At 41.4% G+C, this 22,902-nt stretch overlaps 1 protein-coding gene across 8 annotated transcripts in view; it reads left to right on the top strand.

The window, feature by feature from the left end:
- Positions 1-22,902, top strand: part of ITPR1 (inositol 1,4,5-trisphosphate receptor type 1) — a 395,541-nt gene that overhangs the window by 213,765 nt on the left and 158,874 nt on the right. For all 8 annotated transcript variants that reach the window (XM_043977918.1, XM_043977916.1, XM_043977917.1 and 5 more), the window contains 6 exons: positions 1,943-2,071; positions 6,650-6,770; positions 7,960-8,144; positions 10,511-10,659; positions 12,196-12,307; positions 16,704-16,736. In XM_043977918.1, the coding sequence (XP_043833853.1) occupies positions 1,943-2,071; positions 6,650-6,770; positions 7,960-8,144; positions 10,511-10,659; positions 12,196-12,307; positions 16,704-16,736 (729 nt within the window). The remainder of the gene's footprint in view (positions 1-1,942; positions 2,072-6,649; positions 6,771-7,959; positions 8,145-10,510; positions 10,660-12,195; positions 12,308-16,703; positions 16,737-22,902) is intronic.

Genomic DNA, 22,902 nt, shown 5'->3' with positions numbered 1-22,902 from the left:
TACTCCCTGTGTGACCTTGGGCAAATAGCTTAACCTCTTGGTGCCTCAACTTCTTCCTCTGTAAAAAAGAGAACCATACCATGTATAAAAGTCCCTTCCATCACTAAATCTGTGAACCCGTAGACTGAAGTCTCTTCATCTCTCTACTTCTGCCCTTTTGCCTTTTGCTTGTTGCTGATTGTGGATTTTATTAGTTATATTCTGGAAAGAAATCTGTTTTCTTTTTTTAGCCACAACTTGTTTTCTAAGATAGTATCTGTCATGCTTATCTAGGCAAGGTTTATGGGGATCTCCCTACCTCATTAATAGCCACAAAATTCAGCCCTATAAGAGAATGTTCCTGGACTTGGCCATTTATTTTTTGTGACTTCTGTGTGTGGGAACCTATAGCATATCTCATCTTTTGATGAATCTTTTCTAACTCAGCACTTAGTAGATTTTCCTATATCCTTTTTGGTTTTGTGCATTGGGTGTAGTAAGCATGTCAAGCACCGAGAATATTTACTGCCTGGTGTCAGATGTGCAGACAGAAATATTAGGCCCAGAGCCTGGAAAGCACTTAGAGTACTAGCTTACCTTGACATGTGCTAGGGACCTTCATTTAATAGCACTCAGCAGCTAATGTCAGGAACCTTTCAGGCTTTGACTTTTCAACTCCTACCACTTCTTCTTGTCCTTGTCCCAAACCAGCCCAGGGCAGGGTGGGGTAGTGCAGAGTCCTCTACTTGGATTCAGAGGATTTGGCTTTGAGCCCCCAGTTCTTACTCAAGTCATTTATCTCTCTGAGTCTGACACTATACTCCTTATACTGACATCCTCACAGGGTGGTTGTGAGAATGTGAGCGATGGTGGGCATGAATGCCCTGTCTCAGTGTCAGCTGTTACTATTTAATTAGTTCCCTCTTAAACTTTTTATATTCCCCATAGTGCCAAAAGCCTAGCAGGTACCCTGATAAACATTTATTTACTCCCTTGATTCAGTTATTTTCTGGGTCTGTGATTATAGCCTCGCTATGGCTGTCCTCACAACAGCCAAATTAAGTACAACTGAAGTTCCATTAAGAAGATGGCACGTCATAGGATTTAGAAGGCACTGAAGATATTGGAGGCAGCGTGGTGTCAATTTGTCAATTCAATAAATATTTATTAAGTACCTACTTCGTCCCAGACACTGTGCTAAGCACTAAAGATACAAAAAGGGGCAAAAGATAGTCCCTGACCTCGTGGAGCCTACAATCTTATTAACATGGTGTCTTGGAAAGAGCTCTCGATTCGGTCTCAGAGGTCCTGGGATCAAAACCCAGATTTGCCACTTACTGCCTGTGACCTTGGGAAAATGACTTAATCTCTCTGGGTCATCTGTAAAATTGTGGGGGATGAGGTTTCCTTCCAGGTCTAGATAAGGAAACTGAGGCACCCAGACCGGTTCTGACATGTTCAGTCAAACCCAGGCCTGCTGACTCCAAATGCACCATCTTTTCTACTGTACCACGCTGACTATATGTGCAGAAAGATGCCTAAGTCAAAGCTTATTCTTTTGAGCTGTATTTGACAAAATAAATTCCAACTTAATAAGAGAATTTGTATACCCCCTTGAGGTCCACTGTGACAGTCAGAACAGAATAAAATTATAGAATTTTAAGAACTGGAAGTGGGGGCAGCTAGGTAGCACTGGCCCTGGATTCAGGAGCACCTGAGTTCAAGTCTGGCCTCAGATACTTGATACTTACTAGCTGTGTGACCCTGGGCAAGTCACTTAACCCTCATTGCCCTGGGGGAAAAAAAAAAAAAGAACTGGAAGTGACTTGAGCCAAGCCAGTTATTGTCATTTTATATGTAAATTACTTGACCTAAATGGTATTTGTTCGGCACTTGGTGCTGATTAGCCACAAAAACCATCAGTTTTGATACTGTCTCCAAAGCTCTCCAATTCTTTTCTTAGGCATGTAACAACACAAGTGACAGGAAACATGCCGACTCGATCTTGGAGAAATACGTGACCGAGATTGTCATGAGCATCGTGACGACTTTCTTCAGCTCCCCCTTCTCTGACCAAAGCACAACCTTGCAGGTAAGCAAAGTGCCCAAACCGAGTTGGCTCCTGGTAGCCTCAGGCAGGCGAGTGTGACCCAAGCTAAGGGCACCTGGCAGGCTGGCAGGAGGTAGGACTAGAATAGCCCCAGGGAAAAGGGTGAAGATGAAACCCTGATGAGATGCCAGGGCACACAGGGAACATCCAGAATCATGTGATCCAGATCGTGACTGTGGAGCCTTTTCTTCCCTTTCTGTATGGCTTATAGCCCTTTTGTTCATCTTTCCCAGGATCCGCCATTCAATCCAATTCTGCAGTGTTTTGTTAAGTACCTGCCTAGCTATTCAGGGCCTCTTATACTCATGCTTTGGGGCAACTCACTAAGACTAGACCAGATCTGCATTTTTTAGTGAGTTTCTTCAGTATAAATTGTCTGTTAGTGAAATCACTAGAGGAGGGGGAAGAGTTCCTGGCACTGCTGTGAGAATGCACAAAGGGAAATGGAAATTTACCATGAAGGAGTTTGCCTTGTACTGTGGGGATTGAAATGGTACAGTTAGCTCTAAATGATCTGGGAGTCAAACAGTGAGCATTTATTGGGTGCTTACTGGGGTGTTTAGGGAGGACTAGGACCTCAGGTGTGAGGGCTTGCTGAGCCCTTTCAGGGCTGCTCATCCACCTTTGGTATCTACCTGACACTCAACTCTTACCTGTGGCTCCAAGAAGCAGCAGCATGGGCAGTGACCACACCCTGGTAAACCATCTTGGCAGATGGGCTAGACCAAGCTGAGAGTAACTGATAGGCTTCAGACTCCTCCAAAAATTGGGGCGGTGGGGGGGGGGCGGGTCCACGAGAAGACGTCTCCCAGCAGAAGGGATGCATGAGAACAGTTTGTTCCAACAGCCGTGAAGGTGACTGAGGCAGGCCCCGTGGACTGCTTAGAATTTGGTCAGGCTTTGAAGATGCCAAGGTCGCCTGACTTTTTTTTCTTGCCACTGGAGTTCAGTGACTCAGGAAGAAAGAATGAGGTTGATGACTGCGGAACTCTATCTCACTTAAATCCAATTCACGTGCAAGTCAAGACATCACTCCATGATGTCATTGGTCCTCTTCAAAGAGGAAGGACGAATGATAGTTATAATTGTGTGTTATGCACTGTGCTATAAAGAAGGCAGAGCAATTATTAGGGAAATAGTGATTAGCTCGATTTTTTTAATAAAGACAGCAGCCTAGAAGCCCTTGACAGGAGAGAGGTGACACCAAGGACCATGTTCCGCAGGATGGGTTTACATAAATTTCCCCCTGATAGTGGGAATTGGGCCCAACATGTGGCAGAATGATTCCTGTCACTTTATTCTGGACGTTTTGAGTAGCATGCTTATTCTAGAGAAATTGAAATGGCTTTTGATTTAGCTCAGGAATGCCTGGGAAATGCAGTTGGCTAGCGATGTGATTTACAAATCTCTGGTGAACATGGCATATTGATGTCAACCACCTTCTAGGACGTGGACGTGCTGTTAAAAGCCAGATTTGTCCCACCCAACACACATCCACTCTCCTGAGTGGAAAAATTACTCTCCAGCAGTGACATTTCAGGTGTTTTGCTTGTGATTTAAAGGGACAGTTCACCATGGCAGTGCTGACATCCATGTAAACTGTGAAACTTTGGTTGTAACACACACCCTTCTATTGAGCTGTCTTAGATAGTTGTCAGAACAAATAACTACTCTATTGCATTTGTTTGGGCATTCTTACCTCTTAGTCACCAGTCTATCTCTGCCTTGCAGAAATCTTAGAATGTATTAGGTTTTCTACTCATTACACCAATGGAGTTTCTCATAAAAGGGGCTCTTTTAACAGGAAAGGAGTTGGCCTTGGCCAAATGGAATCATCAAGAATCTTTGCTCTTATATTTACTAGCCATGTGAGTAAGGCCTCAACAGATCCATATACCCAGTCCTTTAATGTTTAATCAATCTTTTGTCTATCACTCCTACTGTGTTTTCAGTATCTTTAACTTCTTTGAGCCTCAGTTTTCCTGATCTGAGAAATGGAGCTAAAAATACCTATAGTACCTACCAGGGTAAGGGAAAGGGAATATGCATTTATATAACTCCCAGGGTGTTTAGGTACTGTCGTAAGTGCTTTACAGATATCTCATTTGGGGGACAGCTAGATAGCGCAGTGGATGGAGCACTGGCCCTGGATTCAGGAGGACCTGAGTTCAAATCCAGCCTCAGACAGGTGACACTTACTAGCTGTGTGACCCTGGGCAGGTCACTTAATCCCCATTGCCCCGCCAAAAAACAAACAAAAAAGCAAACATATCTCATTTGCATCACAAAGCATTGTTGTGAAGATCAAAAGAGTTGTGAATGTCCTTTTTATACGTAGATGTATAAAGATAGGATTTTTGAAGATAGTGGTCTCCATAATTTGCATAGTGCTTATTGTAGATTACTTACTCAAATAGAGCCTTATTTTGTGGACTAAATGTTTTTTGTGTATGGCTGATCTACCCTACTAAATTTTAAATCCTGGGAGAGCAAGAACTATTTCCCACAGATAAATACTTAGAAGGCATTTCTATTTATTACATTTCTCTTTGTATTAAGTGTTTAGTTTCTGAGCAGTTGAAAGACTCTAAGATAGCAGCTGGTGGCACAATGGATAGAGCACTGTACCCAGAGTCCAGAAGACTCAACTTCAAATCCAGCCTCAAATACGTATTAGCTGTGTGACCCTGGGCAAGTCATTTAACCTCTGTCTGCCTCAGTTTTCTCATCCAAAAAAAAGAGGGTAATAACAGCACCTACCTCCTGGTGTTATTGTGAGGATCAAATGATACATTTGTACAGTGTTTTGCAGATCTTAAAGCACTGAATAAATGCTAGCTATTGTCGTTGTCGCTGATTCTCATTTGATATTTCTGGAAATCCTTGGGCTCCATCCCTGACAATGATAAGAATAAGCAAGAAGAATGTGCATCCACCACACAGAATTGAATTATATGATGTTAAGTGCTTTATGAAGATAGAGATCAGATTCTTTTCTGTTCCAACATTTACAGGAAGGCCTGAGTTCTTTAACTAACCTCAATTTTCTTGCAACAGACATAATTTTCATTAACATTCAGAGGGTGTTTATTCAGTTGCCTGGATCGCTTCCCCTAACCTTCCCTCCCAGATACCTTGCAGAACATTTGGCTGGTAATTTTTATTAAGCTGATTAGCTTTTTTAACTGTGTGAACTGACAACATAAAATGGGGTGTGTCTCCCTCATCATACCCAGGGAGTCCTGCTTCAAAGCATGAGGGTCAATGAAATGAAGTATTCTCCTACAGATGGTTCAAGACCTAAAGTAGACTTGCCCTCTGAAGATGTGAGATCCTCATATACTTAGATCTGAATTGGTCAAATGAAATCTTGCACTTTTCCAGCTGTAAAAAATAGGATTGGCCTTTTGCCTACTTTTTAGTGGAAAACAATACCATTGAGTAAAGGATTTTTAAACATCCATTCATGACCTCTGCTAGCTTTGTACACTATATTATAGCATATTTGAGGGATCGGGTGGGTGGGAGTTGTGAGCTAGGACTTTTCTAGAAGATCAAAACTCAACAGTACTTCATCCAAGACTCTGTTGTTTTGTTTTGTTTTTACCCTTCCCCCCATTCTCCCAACTAATCCTTGCTTCTCTTTCCTTTCCCAGGGGCCCTTCTTGTGAGCAACCCTAGGGCAGATAACTTCAGCTTTGTGCTCTGGCTTAAGATAATTGACTTGCGGGTTTAGGATAAATCAGAAGTTTGTCCTGTGAGAAACAAAACCAAAGATGACCAGATAACAAGACTGACATATCAGAGGAATCAAGGGATTATTAAAGTTTAGATTGACCAACTAGATATCAGGACAGACACACCTAAGAAGTAAGGGGAGATAAAATTCTACTGCAGGAAAGTCCATTAGGCAGGGCTACTACCTGACTGGACCTTGGAGACAGAGATAACCCAAAGGTCCGGACCATCATTTCAAAAAGAAATCCCCCTCCATTCTCAGGAATATGACAGAGGTCCAGGCTTTCCCCAGCCTACCCCAAACGGAAACTTTCTGTTTCCAGGTAGATACCCCATCTATCCTCTATAAAAGCTTTTGCCTTCTCTCTATTCAGAGAGGAGGATCTTTCTAAGCCCTTCTCCCCTAGGGGTGAAGTCTTTGACTTCCCACTTGGTCACTTTCTCTAGCGTCAAATAAAAGACCACTTGAATTCCGATTGAACTGTGTGTAAGTGTAATTCTTTATTTTCCCCATGACAATAATTATATGTTTTTCTTCCTTACTATTTCTAATGAGCCCTAAAAACACTTGGTGATCTCCCTGTTCATCTGCTCTTTTCCCTCTTTTGCCCTGGAATATTTCCTATTTGGTTTGCAAATGAAGAGGTCTACTCTTGAATTAACCACTCTTCCAGGAGTTAGATGAAAGCTAGACCTTCTGAGGCATCTTGGGTATCTTCAAAGAAAACCCAGCTGGGTATAAGGAGAGTTGATTTATTGTTTGTTTGAAAGAGTGAAATGCAGCTTCCATGTTCTTTTTTTCTCCTTTTTTCCCCCCATTAGACTCGCCAGCCAGTCTTTGTACAGCTGCTACAGGGAGTGTTCAGGGTTTATCACTGCAATTGGCTGATGCCGAGCCAGAAAGCCTCCGTGGAGAGTTGTATAAGGGTGCTCTCTGATGTAGGTAAGAAACCATTGTTTCTAATGTAACCAAAGTGCGTTTTGTTTAAAGAAGGCATGGATTGGTGGAGAGCCCCTATAGCCTAGTCTATAAAAGTATCAGATGTGTAAATAGTTAATCTAGGTTGGAATCCTGCTTCAGATGTTTACTAGCTATGTGATCATGGACAAATCATTTCAGCTTGCCAATCCTGTATTTCTTTGTTGGTTTAAAAATCATATTTTAAATAAACATTAATAGCAATTGTGCTGTCTACTATGAGAAAGTACTTTGAAGACTGTAAAGTAGAACTGTTATAATTAAATTCTTTCTTCTGTTCTTGCCTCAATCCTTCCTTTTTAAAATAGGATACAGAAATCTCTATTCCTCTTCCTCCCTTGGCCTTAAATTTATATTGGTCTCACTTATTTTTGCCCTAAGTACTACATATCCTGCAGCTGTCTGCTTGTACTACCAGGCTAAGAGAAAGGCTTCTTTTACCTTTGTAGCATCTTATGACTGCTACACATTAATTGATAACAGAATAATGGGCAAGCCAGCATGATATTAAATATCTACCATCAATAATGGAACGTTTATTTACCTATACATACATATAAAGTAGAAAACATAGAGCTAACATTTATACATAATTTTAAGATTTGCATTTGATCCTCACAATAACCCTGGAAGTTAAGTGCTATTATTATCCCCATTTTGCAACTGAGGAAACTGAGGCAAACAGATTAAGTTAATCTGAAGCAAAAAGATTAAGCCCAGCTAGTAAGTGTCTGAGGTCAGATTTGTACTCAGGACCTAGCTGTAGCAGGTATATATGTATGTGTGTGTGTATGCACACATACACAACTACATATATACATATGTGTGTATATATATATATATTCACACATAGGGATATATAGATAGATGTCTATCTATATAAGTATATGTATACATATAAATATTTGATTGTATATATAATTGTGTGTATGTAGAGATATAGATATAAATATTTGATGGGCTGATTATCTTCAATCTTCTGGTAGATGATAGAAAAATTATAGATGAATGATAGAGAAATAGAGAGCTTATAGAAAAATAGGTGATAGATGGCTGGATGGATGGGTAGGGATAGATGGCTAGATAGCAAACAGACACATTTGACAACACACCAAGTAGTCCAGTGCTCAGAACTTACTGTCTTCTCTTCCAGCTAAAAGCCGAGCAATCGCCATCCCTGTGGACTTGGACAGCCAGGTCAACAACCTGTTCCTGAAGTCACACAACATTGTGCAGAAAACTGCCATGAACTGGCGGCTGTCGGCAAGAAATGCCGCTCGCCGGGACTCCGTGCTCGCTGCCTCCCGTGATTACAGGAACATCATCGAAAGATTGCAGGTGATGGTCTAGTCCCACATATGCCCTCTTTAAGTTTGACCAAGCACATGGGATCCATCCAAACTAAAATAAAGGAATTTCAAAGTTGTGAGCTTTGGAGAAAAAAATAGCATATTGGGAGGGGAGTATGAAATCATTTGGGAAAAGACAATTTTGACTTGAGAAAGTCATCTGAGGTTACTGATTGCTTTAAAGGTCCTTAACTGGGAGTCCAAGTAGTCCATGGATAGATTTTGGGGGGATTCTTTGAATTTGGATGGGGGGAATGGCATCTTTATTTTCACTAACCTCTTTTTGAAAATTAGCATTCCCTTCATTTATAAATGTAGGCCACTAACATTATCCTGAGAAGGGGTTCGTAGGCTTCACTAGGCTTCCAGAGGGGTCCAGGACCCACTTTCAGAATCCTTGTTTCAGAGGAGTGGCTAGCCTTATAAAGAGTATGGGCCAGCTCTTGTCAGGAAACAGAGTGCTAGCAGCCAGGGTGTGAGGCTCTAGACGTTTGTTTTTGTCACCCTGGGAAGGTCATCTTATTTTCCCAGAAGTTCATAACATGTACTTTATGAGTGAGTTTGGCATTGAGAGGAGACAGATGCTTCTATTGACCAGCTGACCCCCAGGTTGTCTGGTAGGCTGTTTCAAAAGATCTGTTAACTCCTTCCCAACCTGAGGCTCTCATATAAGAAACTTGTACTTTGGGACTCTAAGTGGCATCTTTAGGGTCGCTCACGCTCTTTACTACTTGCTTTGAGCAAGTCACTTCCCCTCTCACAGCCCCAGTTTTCTCATGGATAAAATGACAATTGGTCAGACTAGCCTCCAGCTTGTAAGCTATGATTGGGTGCATCACTCAGTGGATTGTCATAGCGAATTCTTGAGGGATCTCCATCGACAATGAAATGGAAGTCCTCCATGAATCTGGCTGGGTCGGTAAATACTACTTAATACTGTGGATGTGTAAGTTTCAAATTGTTTCACAAGGTGTTTGCTCTATATGAGGATGTTCTGGAGGATGTGCTGTCAAGTCAGGGTCAGCATAATCTGGGTTCTTTTGAGGATTCTCTCTGATCCGCTGAATCTTGCTGAGCATCATTGAACAGTGTCGGTGTAGTCACTGAACTGACTCCCTGTATCCACAAATTGAGTGACCACATAGTTTGCTTTGCTTGTTCAAATGGAATAATCATCTTGCTACTCATGACATTTATATAAGGTCTTAAAGTTTGTAAAGGCCTTTACGTGCATATTATCTCATTTGAGCTTCACAGCAACCCCAGGAGGCTAGGTATGACAGAGACTGTTCTACTCACTTTACAGGTGAGGAAACAGGCTCAGAGAGATTAAGCAACTTGCTAATAGTCACACTTGTTGTTATTGTTGTTCAGTTGTTTGACTCTTTGTGACCCCATTTGGGGTTTTCTTGGCAAAGATACTAGAGTTGTCTGCCATTTTCTTCTCCAGCTCATTTTACAGATGAGGAAACTGAGGCAAACAGGGTTAAGTGACTTGCCCAGGGTGACAAAGCTAGTAAGTGTCCTGATGCTGGATTTGAACTCAGGAAGATGTCTTCCTGACTGCAGGCCCAGATCTCTGTGCACTATGGTACCACCTAGCTCATGTCAAAGGTGGGCTTCGACCCCAGGTCTTCCTGACTTCCAAGTACTACCGTCTATATGCCATGCCTCATAGCCAAATAAGCAGATTTGATATCACTGGATGAAATAAATATAAAACTTTGTGTGTGTGTTTTCCTCAGAAATGAATGCACAAGAGATTTCCTCTCTTGCAAAGACTGAGCCTAGAGTCTGTTTTCTGTTTCAGTACAGTCTGTACTCGTCTTAGCCATGCCGGCTTTAGGTTGGTCCTAAGTCGCCATCCTGTAAGAGACGTGCCCACTGGTGGAACGCATCCCCTCATCTGTTCTCTGCTACTTGCCTTTCACATATTCTTTGCGGTGTTTGACTTAGCTGCCCTTTCACATTTTTCTCTGTTTTCCTTTCCTACAGCAGTGTGTTTTGTATTTGAAGACCATCATGCTATCAGGGTACATCTATTTAGCATGTTGATACAGCATGTTCATTTGTTTGTGTTTTCATGTAACCGTAACATGGAATGCATTGTTGGCCTAAAAGACTCCATTTCCCTAAAAGGATGGGTGGCGGGAAGTTTGCACTTCAAAGACTAGCACTTCTCTTCTTGAGAGGATGGAGGGTGGGGAAGAGCAGGTCATTTTAGAAGTGTGCTCCATGAGTTGATGGTGCAGAGTCGTAGTATGAAAAACTGCTTATGGATGGACTCGACTTTTCAGGATGCCAAAGCTCAACCACTGCCTTGTGCCATTAACACGACCTGCCGTTGCCTTCCAGGATATAGTGTCCGCATTAGAAGACCGGTTGCGGCCCCTCGTCCAGGCAGAGCTGTCTGTGCTCGTGGATGTGCTCCATCGGCCAGAACTGCTTTTCCCAGAGAACACAGATGCCCGAAGAAAATGTGAAAGTGGAGGCTTTATCTGCAAGTAAGTTGCTTGTGTCTCAGGGGTGGTGTGAGACCCGTCAAGAATGCCTATCTGGGGCCTGCTGTGTGTGTGTGTGGAGAGCCTAATTTAAGAACCCTAAAAACTATTGTGGGGGGCAGCTAGGTGGCATAGTGGATAAAGCACCAGCCTTGGATTCAGGAGGACCAGAGTTCAAATCCAGCCTCAGACACTTGATACTTACTAGGTGTATGACCCTGGGCAAGTAACTTAACCCTCATTGCCCCTGGGCCAGGGGGACTATTGTGGAAGGAAGAAGTGTGCCCCCTGCCTTGAACAAGTTGACTACTTTTAACTATGGTTACTTTCCTTAAAACAAGATTGGGAGAGCTGAATGGGGAGTTAGGGAAAGCCCTATTGGTTAACACCATTTGGGGCAATTTGCTCCTAATTTTAGCTGCAAAGCTTTTTTTACTTGCATGTTCTAGCTCACTGTTCTCCCATTACTTTGTAGTACCTATTTGTTACAGACATAAGCTGTGAGAGAATCCTAGGAATGTAAACATTAATATCTAGATTTCTGTGCTCACTAAATGCTTCTTCTCCCACCAATTCCCACCTCCTTAATAGGAGCATCCTATTTTGGATCAGAGACAAGTGTATGTTCTCCACAGTCAATCGAACCACAAGTATTTATCCCATGCCATTTGTGTGCCAGTCACTGTGCTAGACTTTGGCAGTTTGTATTTTGCTGGAACTGTGATTTTAGTGGATGTCAGTGGTATAGGGAGTTACTGGTGAAGGACTGGCCATCATTTACAGATTGGCCGCTGGTCTGCAGGTTATAGTCTTAGAGCAGTTGCCCAGGGCACTCAGAACTTAAGTGACTTGCCCAGGGTCACACAGCCTGTAGGACTAGGAGGTCAGACCTGAATGCCCATGTCTTTCTGACTATCCACCACCCCACGAAGCCTCTCAGACCCTGGGCTCTGGGAATACAAAGACAGAGCTCTTATGGAATTTACATTCTGTCAGGGAAACAAGCGCATCGAGCATCTTCATGTGATTCCTTACTTTACCTGTTTAATTCAAGCAGGACTCTGCAGCATGTGGCTTGGCAATGCCATAGAAATCATATTGTTTAAATACATTTTAGTGCATTGGTTTTCCTGCTTGTATCATGTATATTGTTAGCTCTTTTAAGCAAAAAGATCTTATTTTCTTTACCATTGTAAAGAAGGGGCTCAGAACCTGAAGCAGTACCTGGTACACAGCAGGCACCTAATAAATACTTGCTGGTGAATGTAAGGATTTGACCCCACTCATCCTGGATCCTGGCTTAGGAGGTCATCTGGAGCCTTAGCTATTGCTTCTCCCTGTCCACCAGCAGGTGTCACTTTTGAGACACAAATGAGCTAGTGGGCCAGCCAGCAGGCTTCTGGAACACTGCTGTTGAATGCAGGGCATTTGGTCCAGGCTTCTTGGCCCTGTGTCCAGTTATCCTGACATGCTGAAAAGTTACTGCTCCTAAAAGACAGTGGCAGCAAATCAAACCATTCCTTTTCCTCCCCTTTTCAGGTTGATAAAACATACTAAACAACTGCTCGAAGAGAATGAAGAAAAACTCTGTATCAAAGTGTTACAAACACTCAGGGAAATGATGACCAAAGATAGAGGCTATGGAGAAAAGGTACTTGGCACATATTTTCATTCAACAGCATTTCACTATTTAATTAAGGGAACAGAGGGGAGGGAGAGGGGGAACATAGATTGCAGGTATTGACTGTTTAAAAAAATAATAAAAAGTTTTCCCTAAAATTTATTGAGGAAATAACTTTAAGCCTCTAATTTTTGGTTTGAACTCAACCAACAGCTTGCCAGCATGCATTCCAGTATATGATTTTATCCTCTTTGAGCCTTTAATAAGCTAATTATACTCAGTTCTTTCTTCTCATAGCCTGCTCACCTCATGATATGTTCTTTTTGGAGTAAATAATTAACAGAATTTTGCATGTCTTGCTTTTAGTTTATATTTAAATTCCAAATGAAAAATGGTGTGTGTGTGTGTGTGTGTGTGTGTGTGTGTGTGTGTGTGTGTGTATATGCCGTGCCCGCGCATGCATATATATATATATATATGTGTGTGTGTTCGGTTCCTGATAGTCAACTTACATTTCTTATTGTTGAGTTGCTACATATGTCTTGCTGCTTATGAAAAAGCCTCTGGTTTTAAAACTGAAAGACATGCTGCTCATTTAGTCTGAGTATAAATGCAAGACCACCATCCAGAATCCTTGATATTGACTAAATACCCATGGTGTCCTGGGAACTGTTCACCTCCAACCCAAGTCCACAGAAAATAAAACTGTCAGTCTTGTATCCCTTTCACCCACATCTTCCTGCCCCTCCATGTCTTCCCTGGTGGTTGCAGTTCTCATTCACTGTTTCAGCCCCATTTTGGTGAATTTAATAAGGATCATTATACTAGGATTACCATAATTTAGCAAAGTGTCTCACAACTCATTTACTCAGTGGAGTGATGATGTCATAAGAACTGAATCTGAGGTGTACTTATCAAAATAAATGTCATTAGAGAAAACTCAACTTTTACCGCCTCTTTTTTAAAAAAAAAAAGTTTTAGTGCTTATTGATTGTCAGAGGCCTCGGATTAGTAGAAAGCACAGTGACCTTCAGAAATATTGGCTAAGTTTACAGAAGGGCTGGGGAAGACGTCTCACTTTTATCACTTTGCATAGTTTAGGACTTTCAGAGCCCAAACAAGATTTTAAAATGTTTCACACAAAATGACAAAAAGAGTACAAATAAAGTGGCAAGATGAAAAATAGTATTATGAAAGAGAACTCATGGAGGACCCCTTTTAAAAGCTCAGCCACACAATAGCCTTCCTAAGAAACATTTGTCACCTCTGTGGAAATGACATCTTAGTAGCTTGTGAGGCATACTCGTGTACACAGATTAAGACTGACCTAAGAAAATATGGACTATACATTAATTAATAATTATATTCCTTACATAAGGATTCAAAAGTTTATGGAGTTTTTTTTAATTCAAGCTTCTCTGGTGGATTTAAATTTTGATGTAGTTTCACAGGAAAGTTCTCCAGAGTGGATCTGTCTTCTAAAGTGGAGTCTAGGATATTTATATTATTAATGATAAGCCTTATAGCTCTTTAAAGGTTGACATATAATTGGAATCTGTTTTAGAATAACGGGCCATTTTCTACATTTTGATTAAATGTTTAATATATGCCAGGCATTGAGTCCTGTACATTATAGACTGTTCCTGTCAACAGACAAATTAGTGGGATTACTAATTAGAGAAGCAATGTGGTTTAGTGGGTAGAGGGCTGTCTTTGGAATCAGAGGACCTAGGTGCACATCCTACCTCTGGTCCTTACTACCTGTTGACCTTTGGAATGTCTCTTCCCCTCTTAGGACCTCAGGTTCCTCATCATTTGAAATGAACTGAAATAGGTGGCTTCAGAACCCAGATGGGATCTCAAAGAGTTGGACTCGACTGAACAAAGATCCTTTCCGGCTCTAAGTCTTTGATCCTCTGATCATCATTTTGTTATAGTTTAGTTGTTTCAGTCGTATGCAACTCTTCATAAGCCCACTTTGGGGTTTTCTTGGCAAAGATACTGTAGTGGTTTGCCATTTCCTTTTCCAGATCATTTTATAGATGAGGAAACTGAGGCAAAACAGGGTTCAGTGACTTGTTCGGGGTGACACAGCTAGTAAATGCCCGAGGTCAGATTTGCATTCCAAAAGATGAGTCTCCCTGATTCCAAGCTCAGTGCTCTATCCATTGCACCACCTAGGGCCTGGAGTCAGGAAGACCTGATTTACCTGGCTAGTAAGTGTCTGAGCAAGGCAGTATTAGAACTTAACTCTTCTTGACTTCCAAGTCCATCATTCTCCATTTTGCAAGCTAGTTTATTCATATGATGTTGTATTACTTTGAAATTTTTGTCACCTAGAAAGTAGAACTCCTAGATTCCTTACCTATATCTCTCCATCTACATCAGCAATTAGTGACTTCTGTGATCATGTAGAAGATGGCAGCTTGCTCTCCTTTCCTACCAATCCCATTAATTCTGGTTAATTACAAAAGGTTGCCATTCATAGCCATCCAAGAAGAGATGCCAAATGTGATGTGCAGTCAGACTTTTCCCATGTTAATGCCTGACAGAAGAGGATATAGGAAAGAAAGAGGGGATCTTGGCCCACAAATTAGTTCCATTTATTGAATTTCAGAGCCAAAAGGGATGATCTTATGAAATTAAAGATCATCTAGTACAATTTATGGACAATAGAAAAAGAATTACTGTGCCCGCCTGATTTTTCTTGGCTTTCATAGGAGTAGAAATTGCATTCTCTTTGGTGCTGGTGGGGTCACCATTGCTAAGACATCTTCTTTTTTCTTGAGATTAAATCATCTCAGAGAAGCAGATGAAAAGACCTCAGTGCCGTGGAAGACATTCTAGGAGGTAATGGCAGCTGCCACCTCTAATGCCAATAACAAACAGATAATAGCATTTCCTGTCCTTTATAAATGTAACAAAGACATTTTAGCAGTTGGAAAATTCGACTTTTCTCCTCATATGCACTTTATTAAGGGAACAAAGCAAAGCAAAGAACCCAGACTGCTTCACCTCCTCTCATGTGACCCCCAATATTCATTGGTTATTCCCTACCATGCCCATGATTTAAATCGATGCCAGGAAAAAAAAGAATCTTTTGTAACCAAACATCTCAAAATCAGGTCCATTCATCACATATTTATTAATTGCCTGGTATGCATCTGACACTGCCGAGTGCTGGGACACAGAAATTTAAAATGAGGACCTTCACTGGCCTCAAGGAACTTGCATTCTACTAGGGACAATCCATAGGGAACACATTCAGGTCTCACAACAGCATCCCAAGAGGCAACCTAGTTGTTAGATCTTATCTTAACATGGCTGGCATTGGAAAAGTTACATTATAGCAATTTGCCTAAATAGGTGCTTAAAAACAAAACAAACTTGAAAGGAAAATCAGAGGAAAAAGAGGTGTAAATTACATTTCCCCCCTTGAATAGTCTCAACTATTGTGTACAGGAAGCAGTGGGGTTCCCATATGCCCAAATTATTATACACTGATTACTAAATCTTCCCTTTTTTCCAGTTGGGTAAGACATTTATATTTTTAGTTCCCAGGTCTCTGTTAGGAACTTAAAGGTTTACTTTATGTGTCCAAAGTTAACGTGGAGACTTGACATAAAACCCTTTCAGAATTTCTAATGAATGGTCCTCTTGCATTTATTCTTTCGACAGGATACACTGGTATAGGAACTGATTAAGGGAAGGAATCTTCTTCCTTTTTGCTTTTTAATCTCCTCAGCTCTTTACTATCACAACAGTATCATTTGATTTTAACTTGGACAGACCTTTCCTCTTAAACCCAGTAGTTGAGTTGGGTTTGGAACGTCTGGGCCTGGAAGGTATTCATCCCATTATTTTCCTGGTGACCCTGTGAAAATTGAATTGTCTGCTAATAGAGATCTGATGCCTTGTGTCTGACATCCGTCACACTTCAGTTTGGGTTGCCCTAGTCTTGTTAAGATTGAAAGTGAGAGGTTCTCCTCCTCCCAAATTGACGTGCGTTGTCTCCCTTTCAGCTTCCATTCTTTCCAGCTGCCATCTGAAAATATGACGTGATTAATTGGGGAATTCTCCCTGGCCCACAGTTCTGTACACATTTTAGCCAACTCGCAAGCCACAGGGTGGAGTTCTTAGAACTTGGTTGGGCCATCGATGTGGTTTGACACTCGGCATGTGAACAAAGCATGACTACATCCTGTCTGTTTTGTTCCCTGGTAGAATGTTTCAAGCAGAGCAGATGTCACCAAGTAAGGTGACAGCATTGTGAACTGGATTGGGGCTTTCATAACAATTACAACAATTTTACATCACTGGGTTTTAATCTGTGACAATCTCTAATAGTGCCTAGAACGTGAATTGGCTTATACTTTATATTCCTAATGTTTATTTCCCCTCTCCCCCTTTTTTTTTTCTTTTTCAGCTGATTTCCATTGATGAATCGGATAATGCTGAGGTCCTCTTTTCTCTTTTAAATGTCTCATAGTGGTGTTTCCATGCTCTTTTCCAAGTTGCCCCATGACCTGTCTGTCCTGTAGTCTCTCTCTGGTGTTTAACATTTTATTTTGCCTGCTTTGCCCATGGGAGTGAGTCCTAGTGTATCTATCATGTGTCTTCTTCATTGGCATTTCTCATGACTGATTTGTGTGCCATCGGTAGGACTGTAGTTTTTGTCTCAGTGTGGAGAAAGCTTTGTGAAGTTGAGATATCGTTTTCCTGATTGCTCAAACATGAAGCTAAATTTCTTGGTGATAGTGACCACATGCTGATGGAAGAAAATCTTCATTTTTGAGAATAGCATTGAAGTGAAATAATTTTATTTTTACACAAAGCATTAAATATAGAATCCTGTAAACATGCTTGGACTTGGTCTGAGGTTCAGACTGAAAATAACAACAATAATAATATGAGGTAGCATTCTGCATTATACTAAGCACTTTACAAATTATTATCTCATTCAATCCTCACTTTCTTGATAAAGGAAAATTAAACAAGAGAGAAAAGTAGTAAAAGAAGATTATTTGGGGAAAGGCACTGTAGGAATGGATGCTAACTTAGAATTACTCCTGCTTTGTCTCTAGACAGAACACAAATTTCAGAGAGTGAGAATTAGAAGTGGAAGGTTTGTAACTGAAGCTTTTCACATGGAAATGAAAATAGATTTTATCTCTGGCCCCCTTTCTTAGAAAGCACATTATCTATAGATTTCTATGCATGGATAGAACCCCTCCTAAATTCCTGAAAATTCCAGTTAATTTCCCTTGTCATAGCAGAGCAATATTGGAGAAAGGAGGTTAATTTTGGACAGAATTTTAAATATAGATTGGATTCATGGACCAGCACTTTTAAAAAATAACCCCCCAAACCTTGAATATTTGGGGGAATATTATTTTTCCACTGTAATCAGATGGTACAAATGTAAGTTATTTATCCCAGATAAAAGTCTTTTGTGTTATTCGAGAATTAGTATATATTTGCAAGGAGTGAGATTGAAAAGGCTAAAAATAGGTTTTTGTCTTTAAAAAAAATTTTGTGTTTCAGAAAACTGGATAACATTATAGAAAGATAGCTGTCCTTTTTTAAATAGGAAAATGACTAAAATATAATTTGAATTGGGATCTATTCCCGCCCCGAAAGAAAGAAAGAAAGAAAATAGAATGGGATATTTTCTTCACTAGTGCTCTAATACTTACTTCCTCAGAAATCAGAAGTAATCAGAAATGACCAGACCAATTTAAGGAGAACGACACTTAGGATTACAGAATTGTAGAGCTGGATGGAGTCTTAGGATGCCAGCTAATATCCTCCTTTTGTACTGCATGTGAGAAAACCAAGGGCCAGGGAGGGACCGTGATTTCCCCTCAGTTATATATCTTGTCGGTGGCAGAGTCAAGGTGCCCAGATTCCAAAACCAATCCTCTTTCTGCTATACAATGCTCATTAATAGCCTCAATTTCTAAATTATGTAAATTTGATCTAGGGGGGTCACATCTTCTGGGCATGGGGGAGACATGAAGAATTCAACGTGGGCAAGAGTAGTGAAGTGATTCAATTTATTTCCTTGAATGTATTAATGTTTATCTTTATCTTTCTACTTTACCTGTCCTTTTTGTGGCGTGGAGTGGGGGGTGTAGAAAGGTCCACAACAACAACCAAACCCCATACTACTAATCTGAAATGTTTTGGTTGTGTTTTCATCTCAAGGATATAAGAACCTCAGTGAGTTTAATTTGTCTGTCAAAAGTTCAAGCTATATTTTGAATTGCAAATGAGGCCATAAAACAAGAACTTTCACCAGTCTTAGGCTGCAATGCCCTGCTGTGGACCAGAGCAGGTCAGCTGAAGTGTGGGATCTCCCGATATAGAACTTGGTCTCCCGGCTGGGACTTTATTACTCCTTCATGGAATGATTCCATGGCTGTAGCAGGTGTGTCTATAAATACACAGTAGGAAATGGAATACTGTCTGTTTATGAAAAGAGCATAATCTGGCTAGGCTTTGAATTCTTTGTAAATTCCCAGAGGAAGCAGTGGTGGTTCCCTTTTCATTGTTACCACTAGCAACTGTCAAAGCCTGGTAAGGCATAGAAAACAAGGCCCCACTTCTTCAGGCCTTTGCAGTGTCTGTTGGCTGTGTATCATCATGTCTGGTTGGCTTTGACCATCTTTGTCTATTTTTAAAGTGATCATAGTATCTATGGGTTTCTTCCTCCTCCTTTGGTGAGAAGGGAGGGAGGGAGAGAGGGAGGGAGGGAGGGAGGGAGAGAGAGAGAGAGAGAGAGAGAGAGAGAGAGAGAGAGAGAGAGAGAGAGAGAGAGAGAGAGAGAACACGTGTGTGCGAGCAAGCCAAAAATAGAATGATAGGTTCACTTGACAGAGCCAAGGTTTGTGTTCTTCAGAAATCTAATAAGTTCATTCTGTCATGGGCTGGCATCAAGGACCCCACCCTACAGTGTAAAGAAATATACCAAACTCAGATCCAATAATAAGTGGGAAAAAAAACAACTGATCAACAACAGTGAATGTATTCTTCTAGCTGGTGACCAAAGCAATTACCCCTAGAAATTGACTGGGTAAGAACTGCCACCCCCTTGTCTCAAGCTGAGATAGATAGAAGAGGTAGAGCAGTTGTGAACAACTTGGAAGATCATTTACCATTCCAAGCAATTTTGGGTGCTTTTCCAACAACAAGGTGAACCGAGGACAGGGTAATAGATTGTCTACAACAGAAGTGCATGTTGGAGGGCCCTTTCAACTGTGTTCTGGAATAAAGCTTCTTTTAAACCCAACCAAAATAGGTTTCTCAAATAAAAGAAGGGATGGGTGTATCTCCACTCTTCTTACCATCACCTTCAAAAGGAAAGAAGAGAGAGAAAGCCACTGAACATTACTTTTCTGTAGAGCCTGTCGTGTCAGTAGAGAGGTGGGGAACTCATTTGAAGTGTTCTTCCTAGCTTCAGCTGAAAAATTCATGCAGTTTTCTCTTCAGAAGGAAAATTCCTTGGCCTTTATGGCCTCAGCTGGAGCCATCACATTTTGGACTAGAATTAACCTCCACTGACCCAGTGAAATGCTGGAAAATGGGACAGAACTGTGGCCCCTAGAGTCTGGCCAAAAGCATCGTTAGGAAACTTGGGAAGCAATAGAGAAACATTTTTTCAGTGTTGCCTTTTGTTGTTGTACCATGTTTTTGTCACTAAGGACATTTGACTCAAAGATATTTCTTGGGGAGAAGATGGTGGGGGGGTGGTTATTTTGTTTTTAAAGTTAACTCATCTCAGTGTTTCTTACCTGAAAAAAAATAATTCACTGACATTGGAGCCCATTCCAGAGTAATAAATAGAAATCTTTAGCAAATTGATGTGAAAGGACTTTGTCATCTTGAGAAAAGCAGTAAGGTAAGACCTTATTGCCAGTATTAACTGATAATGATGACTTCAGGTGAGGGTGAGGAGAAATAATAACTCCTTTAGCACAAGTCTGGTTTTCATGGGTTGTTCTTTTGCTTGGAAACCAAGCAAAAGGATGTGTAGCAAGTAGATGCATTTCTAGCTTCTGTGTTATCCCTGTCTGCATTCATCCATCATTGCCTAGTACAAACTAAGGACCGGGCTTAGCCCTGGGATTAAAAAGATGAAAATGATCAACTAGTTGCCACCCAAGGAGCTTATGTTCCAATGCAGGAAAACAGCATATATACAGATAAATAAATACAAAAATGTATACAGAGTATCGTGGTGGAGCACTGGCACTATGGAGGGAAGGGGGAATCAGGGAAGGCCTTTTATAGGAGATGGTGCTTGTCCCGAGCCTTGAAGAGAGCTCGGCGTTCCAAGAGGCGCCACAGAATCACAGAATTTTCTCATTTGGAGGGATGTCCAACACCATCCAATCCAACCATCCCTGAACAAGCATCTCCTCTATGTCCCCCATTGGCAAGGGGTCGTCCAGCCTTGGAAGAAGCACTCACCGCTTTGGGAGAGTTCCAACCATGGGAAAGGTTTTCCTTCCATCCAGCCAACATTTGCTAGTGTTCCTAGTTCTTCCCCCTGGGACCAAGTAGAATAAGTCTTGGGATCATAGTAGAACAGTTAAAGCTGAAAGGGACCTTAGAGGGCACTGAGTCTCTTCTCTCTTCTATGAGATAGTCCTTTATATACCTGAGGACAGCAATCATACCCCCCTAGATCTCCTCTGTCAGATAAATATTCCCAGTTCCTTCATCTTCTCTTCATGGGGTAGGAATTGAAGGAGGAATTTACCACTCCTGGCTGCCCCGCTGTGGATCCTTTCTCCAGTTTATCAATGTCCTCCTTAAAATGTGATGAATCATCGTTTACTCTCAATTAGCATGCTGTATCACTCTCTGGCTCCCTAGCCCTAAACTAGCAGCTAAATTAGCTCCTCATGTTGGAGAAGAGAAACCACCCACAGTTGCTTTTGGCCTGGGACCTAACCTGATTCCCCCCTGCCTCTTCCTGGTGCTGAGAGATTCTGAGTTCCCAGCATCCTGTCTGTGCTGCAGGGAAAGTCATGAGACTGAAGGTGAGGTTTGTAAATCCCAGAAAAAGAAATGGGAGCCATCCAGAGTTGGGAGGGAGTGTTGCTCTAGGAGGGTCAAGAGGAAAGAGAAAGAAGCATTAAACGCCTTCTCCTTCAGGGGGAGTTCTCAGGACGTTCAACATAAGGCAGAGATGTCCTACTTTTTTTACATTGCAGCGGACTGTTCTCTTGGGTACTTGCCAACATTCAGGCAGGACTTACATAAGAGCTGCCTTTTTTTTCCTGGAATTTAGGCTCACTGCTGATGTGTGACCTTCAGCAGTAATTGCCAATAAATGGAGTAGAGCTGTTTACTGTTAGATACAGGCAACCACAGAGAAGATGGAACTAGGAGAGGGCACAGGAGTATGTGCCTGGTGGAGGTTGTTGGTTTGTTTGTTTTTTTGGAAGGCTGAAATTATTCCATGGTGACTGAATGCATACAGTTGAGTCAAGTCAAAGTTGGACTAATTCTGCATTTCATCACTGAATCCCAGCGAAACTGTTGCTGATCTATAAAACAGAAGACAATTCACCTAAGCAGAGGGTCTTCTTTCTTCTATTTAAGTCATCACTGATTTTCTCAAGAGTTGTTTTTGAGGAGTTTGAGCCCCCACAGCCCATCCTGTCTCCTTTCCCCTTTCTTGAATGTTTATGCCTTTTACCTTCTTCCCTAACCAGAATACAGTTAGCAAACAGTTTTATGTTTAGTAGACAGGGAGCTCTTCGTCTATTTTCAGTGAAATGCCAGATTACCTCAATTTTAGCCCAATTTAAAAAAAAAAAAAGGAAAAAGAAGCTTTCTGCTCCATTTATGTGGGCTTTCCCTGACTGATGAATAGCAGGACACAGGAAAAGGTATCTGCAAAACCATTCAGCATTTCCCCGCCCACCCCCACCCCTCCAGCCTTCTATTTGAAGGTTATGAGTGGGTGAGAGAGGAACTTAAAAACTGATTCAAAGGGATTGGCAGAGTGACGCATTCATGATGAGCAGCTAGAAAGTGACATTGCCCTAACTAAATGGAATTTGGGGCTCTTTGGGGATTGTGGTTGTCAGTCAGATAATTCATGGGGAAAATCCTAGGGAGGTGAATATAGGGATTGATTGGCAGCAGGAGAAGAAAATTCAAGATTCTCATTGCTGTCGTGCTAGGACTGATAACACAAACTCTAGAAAATTTGTGGCCTTCTTTTTTTAAAGAAGGACCACAAACTCGTGCCCTTGTTGGTCAGAATAAATGTCTCCACAGTGTCCTTCCTGCCTGGTTACCTCCCTGCCTATGGAAGTATGTGGAGATATGTTACCATTATAGTTCATCATGATAGCTGATATTCCCCAGTACTTTATAGTTTGCAAAGTACTTTAAAGTTTGCAAAGCATTTAATCCTCATTACAACCCCAGGAGGTAGGTGATATTATTAGCCCCATCTTACAGATGAAGAAACTGAGGCAAGCAGAGGTTAAATGATTTGTCCAGGATCACACAGGTAGAATTTGAACTCTGGTCCTTCTGATCGAAAGTCTGGCTTGGTCACACAATTACCACTCTAATGAATGGAGAAATGGTCTAGAAGACAA

The sequence above is a fragment of the Dromiciops gliroides genome, chromosome 1, assembly GCF_019393635.1.
Source record: "Dromiciops gliroides isolate mDroGli1 chromosome 1, mDroGli1.pri, whole genome shotgun sequence".
NCBI classification, from domain to species: domain Eukaryota; kingdom Metazoa; phylum Chordata; class Mammalia; order Microbiotheria; family Microbiotheriidae; genus Dromiciops; species Dromiciops gliroides.
Note: the sequence above shows the minus strand (reverse complement) of the source record. Positions and strands in the feature narration are given on the sequence as shown.